Here is a 10,000-nt window from a genome sequence, read left to right on the forward strand (position 1 = left end):
AGGGCCCTGAGATCATGACCTGAGCCAAAGGCAGAGGCTTAACCTACTGAGCCACCCAGGCACCCCTTTATAACACTACTGTACATTATTAATCATAAAATGTAACTTTATGATTGTGTACTTAGCCAGGGTCTTGATGAAAAACCTGTGAAAGAGATTTAAGTTAAAGAAAAAAACTTTGTAAAACTTAGCAAAAATAATTTATCTGAAACTTGTGCATCAACTTAGAAAAATGGTAAGGAAGGAAAGAGAAGAGGAAATCATAGACAATTCTCAATCTTGCAGATCTCTTTGCATCGTTCACAGAAAATACTACTACAAAGACTTACTTTTTGTCATCAGACAGGTCAATGTTGGTCCCAAACTTAATGGTTTTAAAGGGTCCTTTCCTCCTCCTCCCAGAACTTAAAAAAGAGATAGACAATATCAGAAACATGCCTTTTAAACAGAAATACTAAGTGAATATTAAAAATGACTTACTTATCTGAAGATGTAGATTCACTATCTGAGTGGTCTTTATGGTGACTTCTTTTCTCATTTTCTTCCTATAAATTAAGCAAAACACATTCTAGTTCAGTATTCCACAACCAGCTATCCTTTCCATCATGCAACTATAAAGTTCACACAGAGATTGATGGTATTATCTATGACTGGAAACTGAATTTCTATAGGCCTCTTTCACATGAAAATTTCTTCAAAGACCACACATTAAATAAAAACTCAAGGAAAGTCAATGGTCACCATCCATAGGCAGGTATCCAACCTCCTCAGCCACAAAGTTATCTTACAGTTCTCTTAGTAACATTCTTCTATAAGGGGGAAAAAATCTATAGATTTTCATTCTTGCCCCATTTTTAAGAGGACAGAATTATTTTTTTTTTAATTGAGAGGCCTATCCATCTTGATTATAAAATTTTCTAATCTAGCAGCTGTATGTGGATAATTATATATGTGTAAGGGTAGAAGGTTAGATGGTTTCTATTTTTGATTACAGACAAATGGAAGAAGTTCTCCCTGGGTTAAAGCTGTTCTTCCACAATGAATTATACATGCATGGTAACACATTTACATTATTAAGGAAAATAAGTGCTGCATAAATATAGGTGCTTTTCAATGCAAGTACTACTATTATTTACAATTTTGGGGTCACAGACACAGTATCTCTTTACATTGTCCTACTATTTGAGTTAGCAGTACTTAGTACATTTTGGCCTCCCTCCCTTTAAATGTATAGTCTCTAAACATTTGTCAAATTTTTTCACAGGTAATGGTCCATGCCTTCAAAGCACAACAAAAAGGCATCTTTTCTTTGGTTATGGATCCCATCTTATATAAATAACCTGCCTCTTATGATCTTTGCTTTTCAACTCCTCCTCCAAATTTTCCTTTCATGATCCCTGAATCTTGCTTATTACTTATCCTCTTCTAAACCTAATACTACCACTACCATATAGCTGAAGGTTCAAAGGTTTGAACTAGAGATTCATTTGGACAATGAATTCACTATAACTCATTAAAGCTGCAGGACAATTCTCATTAGATGAATTTCTCTGTAGATACAGGGAATGATAGTGAGAAAGAAATACAAATATACAATGCAAAGGTACAAATGTTGCCTTCACTGAAAATGTGAACTTGAGGCAGAATTTTAAATACATAAGAAAATCTAATGAATTGCAAATTAAAGACTTGCAGGCCCATATTAAGTTTTAGCTGCAGGATATGTACAAAACAACTTAGTACTACAGACAAGTATTTGAGTAAACCTTTAATAAACTCAATTTGTGGATGCTTTATGTTCACTTTGTGAGAGAATTCACAAAGTTCTCATTATAGTGCTAAAGGATTTTAGTAATGATCCACTGCTGAAATGCAGAGTCTTTTAATAATAATCTCTGATTATTTTTCTACTTTTTAAATTTTCCATATATTTTGAAATAATTTATGCCTCTCCCTCCGTTTTCTCTTTCAGACTGAGGCCATTAAGAATAATACTAATGTTTCCTGGAGGTATTATCGATCAGATAATACTAACCTGGTAGAGGAGAAAAATGGGAAGGCACAAGACTAGGAATTTTGCAAGCATAAAGCAATCTTGAGACTTACTTGATCTTCTGGTATCAGTGGCTCTTAATCAGAGGCAATTTTACCCTCCCAAGGGATATCTGGCATGTTTGGAGACCTTTTTGACTATTACAACTGGGTTAGAAGGTAAGGGGTATGTGACAGGCATCTACTAGAGAGAGGTCAGGGATGCTACTAAACACCCTAATATATAAGACAGTCTCCCACAACAATGTATTATCCAACCCAAAATGTTAATAATGCCAAGACTGAGAAAGCCTGCTTTAAATAGAAACATCCCACGGATGAAGGAGACATCCCACTACACTTTAACAATATTTATCAACCCATAGGCCTGCTTAGACTTTATTAAGGGCAAACTGCATAGCACTTAGATAGTATTTCATGTAACTATAAAATAATGAGATGCTTACAAAAGAAATGCACCCTTTCAAAATAAAAGAACATAAAATAATAAAATATTCTAAAAATAAAACAATGTTCAAGGAGTAAACACTTACCCTCAATGATTCCTGAAAGGAAGAGGCCTGGTACTGTGCATATTTAGCAATTGTAGTATGAGATCGATTACTTTCACAATGCCAGATTTTCTTCGTTCCAGTAGGATCCCAGTTTTCATCTGCTGGCTGCAACAACTGTGTCCTCACTTCCACCATATGTTCATTGTTAGCTTCCACCAAAGTTTTGGTAGAGAAAAGTCCCAGGTCTTCATAAATAAATGTAGTTAATAAATGAAAATTATATTTGGAATAATACATTAAGCAAAATGTTTTATGGCATTCTATCCAGTTCCCCTAAAAACCAACCAGGGCCTCTGCACAACCTGAATTTTATTCCAGGTTTACACAACCAGACAATGAAGCCTCAGACCTAATCATCATGCCACCAGCACAGGTAGAATCAAGGGGCCAGGCACTAGTTAGGAGGCTACAGTTTTATATTAGCAGTAGTGAATTTTATCTACATTCTGTATTAAAAATTCTTTCATCAGATAACCTCATAATTGTAATTATACAATTAGACCAAAATAAAAGCTAAACTTAAAAACCACTACTAAATTGCCAGGAACCAATACTGTCGTTGTATCTTTACGTTATGGATTAAAGAAGTGATACACAACACCCCGCCCCCAGCCAGAAAATATTAAAGAGAAAAGTGAAAAACTTAACAGAAATAAGTTTCTGCCAGTGCTTTAAGAGTCACAGATAGCAAAGGAAATATAAAACCTTTTTTTCTTATTTAAAGCTTACCCAATTTAAGAGCTCCAGCAAGGCCACGTATTACTGTAACAGGGTTGTTTGGATTTGTACAAAATTGGTGTAATGGAGGAAAGAAAGCATCACGCTTATTTTCCAACTGTAAAATTAAAACATACGGTTAGATCTCTGGAAAACAGAAAATATTATGCCAAATTCATATTCATCATTTATGGCAATTTCAACAATGCACTGTGTAATTTCTGTTTTATATTTTATAGCATTTTGTCACTATGTCTTTGACCCTAGTTGTAATTAGATAGTTGTAATTAGATAGTTGTAATTAGATAGTAACTACATACATTATTTCTCTTGTCTACTGGATCTTGAACAAAATGTGTGGAAAGAAATAAAACTGAAACTTCAAATCAATTTAAATATTATTCAATTTTAAAAAGGAAGAAAAATCCTATCACATGTTACAATGTGGATGAACCCTGAAGACACTATGCTCAGTGAGAATAAGGCAGTCACAAAAAGAAAAACTCTGTATAATTTTACTTATATGATGTATCTAATGTAGCCAATTTATAGAACCATAAACTGGTGGTTACCCAGGGGCTAAGGAGACCAGGAAAAAGGGAGTTGCTATTTAATGGGTATAGAATTTCAGATTTGCAAGATGAAAAAGTGCTGGAGAAGTGTTTTACAACAGTGAGAATATTATTTAACACTACGTAACTGTATACTTAAAAATGGTTAAGATGGTAAAGTTTTACGATATATGGACTTTTTTCCTCACATAAAGAGTAGAAAGCCACAAAAGTTCAGTGTTTTTAAAAATATCACCAAAAGTGAAAGCAAGGTGAAGAAGACCCATAAAAAAAATTCTTAATTTTGCATTTCCCTCTCTCAGACTTCAGTTTTAATATTTTATTACACATCTATCTCAGTGCTTCTCTTACATACTAAAGGATCAATAAATTATTGGTTGGAGAAAGGACTAATATGATAATATTTGGCATCTGGAGGTCAAAAAAACAGGGCCAAATCTCCAAAAACAAACTTTATAGCTTAAATTTTTTTTCACTTGGGGTAGAACTGGGAGGATGTAAGAGTTGCTTCGATTGAACTTTTATCAACTTCCTACATCAGATGTCTACATGTTCTCAAAGTAAAACTAACACTGGTTTTAAATAATCTTTTAACATTCTTTTAAAAAATGACATATCTATTATCACATTTTATGTTCTCAAATACCTTTTTTAAAGGTAATTAAAATATATATTTTTGTAGATGTATAAAGCAGAATGAATGTTAAGGTCCATACAACTAGTAGAATGCAGATTTGAAACCCAGCTAAGTCATACTTTTAGGTGGTTTTTGCCTAATACTGTCCCCAACTGGGGGCAGTAAGAAGTATTTCTCAGTATTCTAATGTAATCATGGTTAGTAACTGAGAAGGGAGGTTTTAAATGCTATTATGAAGTTTTTCTGAATACATCTCTTTTCCCCCCAAACATTCAAGCTACTGCCAATAATTTTAATGTTTCCTAAAGGGCATCCATATTAATTTAAAGCAAGATCTTATGAAAGACAGGTAAGTACAAACACTAGTTTATTTCTAGTCAGTCAATTCAGACTCACATAAATACTAGGTGTAGGTGGATTCAACTTGTCCTTTGGCAAGGGAGGGTATGGTGAAGATGGTGGTCTTGGAGGCGGGCATTTATCCAACAAAATGCTACTGTTTGATAAGCCATTTTTACCTAGATTCCTTAAAAAAAGAAGAAGGGAGAATAAATCAGCTGCGCATTTATTTAGAAAACAAAACAAAAAAAATCCTGAATTAAGTCCTAATTAAGTTATGGGGCAGCTACACAAATCCAAGAGATTTGGCTCTATGAGAAAAAAACTAGGAACAATTACTAATTTCAGCAAATACTTAGCTTCATGAAAAAATACAACACATGAATTATTGATGGTAGTCCTTATCTTGCTCATAACTGTCCAATTTCTTTTCCTCACCTAAAGAACACCACATGAACTCCAATTTCCTCTCCACCACCTTCTACCATGACAGTCTTTCCACTAAACATTGTGACTTGACCAAAAAAGGTCTAAATTATAGTAAAAACAGAATGTCTTTCTTCCTATGTCTCACACATCAGCAATTATAACCAGAATATCTTTGTGGTAATCCTCAAACCTGAGAAGATCTGTACCTTTTTTTCTTCGCTCAAAACTGTGAAGAATTATCTACATGAGTCCCTGACTAATAAAATTCAGCAAGACTCCAATCTACTAAATTTTATGGAAATTATACCAGTATTTTTAATGAGACATATAACTGCTATCTATTCTCTAATATGCTGTATAACTATTACTTATTAGTAGTTGGGGGTTCTTTACCTGTAATGGGTTAAACTATCATGTTTGTTAAGTTACAAATTCTTTAAATATGGCAGAATTATTTCCAAACTGTAATTCTTTTAGTGTTAAAAATTTTTTTTCTACTTCTTAAATATACCCAACTCAGAAAATCAGCAAGACATAATTTTGAGCTTTCAATTCATTCCAGATTAACTTCACCCAATTATTACAAGCTCAAAAATAATGCATTAAAATAGCAAGTACTTTAACACTACAATTTTAGTTAAGAACTTGAAAATTGTAATTACGGTGGGGAGTTAAACTTAGTAATTTTACTTACTGAAGAAGGATTAGCAATTTTACATCATAAATTACAGAATACAGGTTGAAACAAAATTAATTCCTCTTATCTTGCTATGTTTTTGACAAACTGAAAAAAGTCTTGAAATTCCACTACTACAAACTTTTGAGATGGTACACTAAACAGAATCATGGATGTCACTTTCTTAATTTTTAATTTATTCAACTGTTAACTCCCGAGTAAAAACAGAAGCGTTCATGACTGGCCTCAAAGGAATGAATTAAGTTTAAAATAATTCATTTTCTAAAAAAAAGTATGTGAAATAGTTATTAAAGTGAAATTTTAAGTTCAACTAACAAGGCTAAAGGTTAAATAAATGAATATTCTATCACAACATTTCTCAACAAAGCATGACTGTCCTATACATTTAAAGAGAGGCATTTAAAAGCTTTTAAATTTAGGTATAAAATCAGTACTAATTTATAAATTCCATGTAAGCAGAAAGTAGGTGGTTGACACTGGTAAAGAAACCTTTCAAGTATTATCATCGAATCAATGCAAAATAAACATTCACTTACAATATACATATAAATAATTAGTTTTCATGCTGAACTGTGTATCTGCCACTCTTTAACTTTGGTTTTTAAACAAAACAGGACTCTGAATACATAAAATTTGTTTTCTAGAGCAAGAGATGAATGTACAATATAGCAAATGATTACTATTTTAAGGAACTGGAAGATATGGACCACACATTAAAACTGTACCACTGAAGAACATTTCGTGCTAATTAAATATGGTACCAAAATTTAAGCTTCTACAACATTCTGCACACTGAAAGATGAGACTAGAAAACAATTTAATAGATTAGCAGAATTCTGCCTCCATCACTTGTAGAGTTCTGTAACAAAAGAAAAAAGGGAAATGGGAAAGTATAATAATGAAAAAACACAGCTGCTTTTATTTTAAAATAGAAAAGAAAAAGGTGGGAGAAAAAAAGGTGGGACATGCCTAAGGGAACAGATATTGACTGAACCACCAAATGTTGTAATTATAACTTTAAAAGCAGAAACATATAAACATAAAAGCAGAAAAGGTATTATAATCACCTTTTTATGTATAGCACTGGTCAGTAACCAGTGACAGTAACACTAAGATGAACCAAACAAGACTCAAATTAAGAATAACCTACACTTTTAAAAAGTAACTATGTATGTGAAAATAAGAGGGTAGTCAAAATAAACCATGTAATCAAATTGTATCTTGCAGTTTCCTACTGTACTGAAAATATTGACTCCCTGCTTTTCTGAGGTCAAGTCTGAAACAAATAGGAATTTCCCTGGAGAAACTGATGTAGGTAGTTTTCTATATAGTGACTGTAAGCTTTTTCCATTGAAAATACACTCATCAGTCCTAATGCAAACCATAGAACTATGCATAATCTTCTGAACATGCAAGTGTCCAATACTGTTTATAGTACTTTCAAAGCCAAGGTAATGAAACTAATATAACAAGGCAAAGTGGAGAAAGGTGGTGAAGAAAGAAAATAGTATCCCATTTTAAATCCTTTTCTCTCATTTTGAAAATTTCCCCAAGCAATGCAGAGTAGGAAACAATTAGTCATTGCACAATCCTTTACAATACTGGCTTAAACTTATTTCAAATTTACCCATACCATTTGGTAGATAAATGAATTAGTACTCTGTAAGTAAACCAATCTACGCTTTAATTATCTTTGGTTATGAAGCTCCTAGACCAAAGACATTAAGTCTCTTGAGCCCAAGTCATTTTCCTCTTCAAGTTCTGGAATCCTACCCAGCACAGGATATCGCCAATAGAACAGGAATGTTCTGTTGATGCCCATCATTTGCTATCTTGACTTTCCTCTAAAGATTTGTATCTCTAATTTGTCAGAGCATTTTTGGTCTCTTTATTAATGAACCAAGGCCTATAGTTACTGAAATAACCCAAGCAACCCCAGGGATCCGTGTGTGTGTGTGTGTGCGTGTGTGTGTGTATGCATATTATACCTCTTAAATATGTATATATAAGAGGCATAATATCCATATAAATAATTAAGTCTCTGTAAAAAGGGAAAATTGACTTTTAAGAGCTAAAAGCTAAAAATAAAACTGTAAGAATGTACTTAAAAATTCTGAAATAAGTATCTATATATATCTGAAAGGTGATATGGAAGATTATAATCTTTAATATATTAGGAAACACAGTCACATCTAGGTATCCACAGCATAAGACTTTATTAATGAAAATTTATGATAACTGCTATGATACACTGTTTATATCCTGTATACTTCCATGGAACTCTTTTAACAGTATTTCTCCATAATACACTTAGATCCCATGTAGTATATGCTACTAGTTCTGGACCTCTAAATTTTCTCCCATTTTCTACCAACTGTCATGAGATTAGACAGAGTAGAACAAGGAGGAAGGCCTGCTCCAGCAGAGTGGTGACAGCATTATCTAGGAAACAGGACAGAGGCCCTAAGAGCTGAGTGGGGAGCAGGGAGAAGGTAGTACAAATTGGCAGTGAGCCAAGGCACTGTGTTTAAGTAGAACTCAGGATAACATTTGATCTGGACATTAAAGCACACCTACTTTCTTTTAGGTCCAGAATTAAAATGTTTGCCAGTGTAACATCTAGATAAAAAGACCAACGTAAAACACTTAAATCAAATTTTAGAAATTCAAGAATTATACTATATGCTTTAGAAGAATTTGGTCTGATTTAGAGACCATCCAATGTGGTTTGAGATGAAAAATGAAAAATCTTCTAAGGTAAGATTAATTACAGCAGTTACCATGCTGTAGGTCACTGGGGAAAATGCTGACAACAATGTAGACCCAACAGACAACAAAAAGAAAATAGTAAAATATGGAAAGATATAATTTTTGTCTTTGACAGAGTAAAGGTAACAGCTGAATAGTGAAAAACGATGGACAGAAAATGAAAAGTAATGAAAAATAAAACACAGACTAAAAGGTATTTTAAACAAACTCAGTCTTTATTTTTTTTTTTAAGATTTTATTTATTTATTTGAGAGAGAGACAGTGAGAGACAGCATGAGAGGGGAGAAGGTCAGAGGGAGAAGCAGACTCCCCATGGAGCTGGGAGCCTGATGAGCGACTCTATCCCGGCACTCTGAGATCACGACCTGAGCTGAAGGCAGTCGCCCAACCGAGCCACAAGGCGCCCTCAAATAGTCTTTAAAGAAAGAGAACTATAGTGTATTTACAATAGTAAAGTTTCAGTATCACTTAATTATAACTCTTACATGCAGAAGTAATTCTCCCTACTACTACTCCATTGCTTCTACCCCATGCTCCTCCCAAGTGGCAAACTATAGGATAACATTGAAGTCAGCTTATTTATTAGTGACAAACATTTAATGGTCAATCCACAATACCCTCTAATGAAGGATTCTGACTAGTAGAAAGGATAACCATACTTCCAGATGCCAATAAATAAGATATATAAGCACTGGTAGCTGCATGAAAAAATTTACAGAGATGCTAAGTAAAAACAGTTCTGAACCTTAAAATGCATTTAAAAAAGCATATTAAAAGGTCAATGTACAGCACCTGGGTGGCTCAGTCAGTTAAACATCTGCCTTCAGCTCAGGTCACAATCCAGGGGTCCTAGAATCGAGTCCCGCATCAAGCTCCCTGCTTATGGAGGAGTTTTCTTCTCCCTCTGCCTCTGCCCTGCCCCCTGCTCATGCTCACATACTCTCTCTCAAGTTTTTAAAAAATCTTAAAAAAAAAAAAAAAGCCAATGGAGTACTAATGTATATATTTTCTGTGTATGATTATTTTCTATACTTTTTCCATTAGAATCTACAAAAAAAAGGCCTTTTAAAAATTTTAGAGCTGCTCAAACATAAAATTTAATTTACTAAAAAAATACTGCAGAATTCTTTCTTGTGTTTGTACCAGCTTTGTTAACTGCCTTTTACTGAAGTTTTAGTCACTTACACAGGGTAGAATGTGAAAAGATGAAATATGTACCATGCACAATGTGAGA

General features: G+C 33.5%; 1 protein-coding gene across 12 annotated transcripts in view; it reads right to left on the minus strand.

Moving 5' to 3' along the window:
• The window catches only part of LOC309856735 (lysine-specific demethylase 6A), a 179,235-nt gene that overhangs the window by 6,705 nt on the left and 162,530 nt on the right, over window positions 1–10,000 (minus strand). For 10 of the 12 annotated variants that reach the window (XM_082718218.1, XM_082718216.1, XM_082718214.1 and 7 more), the window contains 5 exons: window positions 4,929–5,058; window positions 3,336–3,441; window positions 2,586–2,791; window positions 481–545; window positions 309–404 (listed from right to left, as the gene is read on the minus strand). In XM_082718218.1, the coding sequence (XP_082574344.1) occupies window positions 326–404; window positions 481–545; window positions 2,586–2,791; window positions 3,336–3,441; window positions 4,929–5,058 (586 nt within the window). In that variant the 3' untranslated portion in view covers window positions 309–325. Of the gene's footprint in view, window positions 1–308; window positions 405–480; window positions 546–2,585; window positions 2,792–3,335; window positions 3,442–4,928; window positions 5,059–10,000 lie in introns of those variants that run through there. The other 2 variants (XM_082718217.1, XM_082718210.1) reach the window with 1 other exon arrangement.

Source organism: Mustela nivalis, assembly GCF_964662115.1.
Source record: "Mustela nivalis genome assembly, chromosome: X".
Lineage (NCBI taxonomy): Eukaryota > Metazoa > Chordata > Mammalia > Carnivora > Mustelidae > Mustela > Mustela nivalis.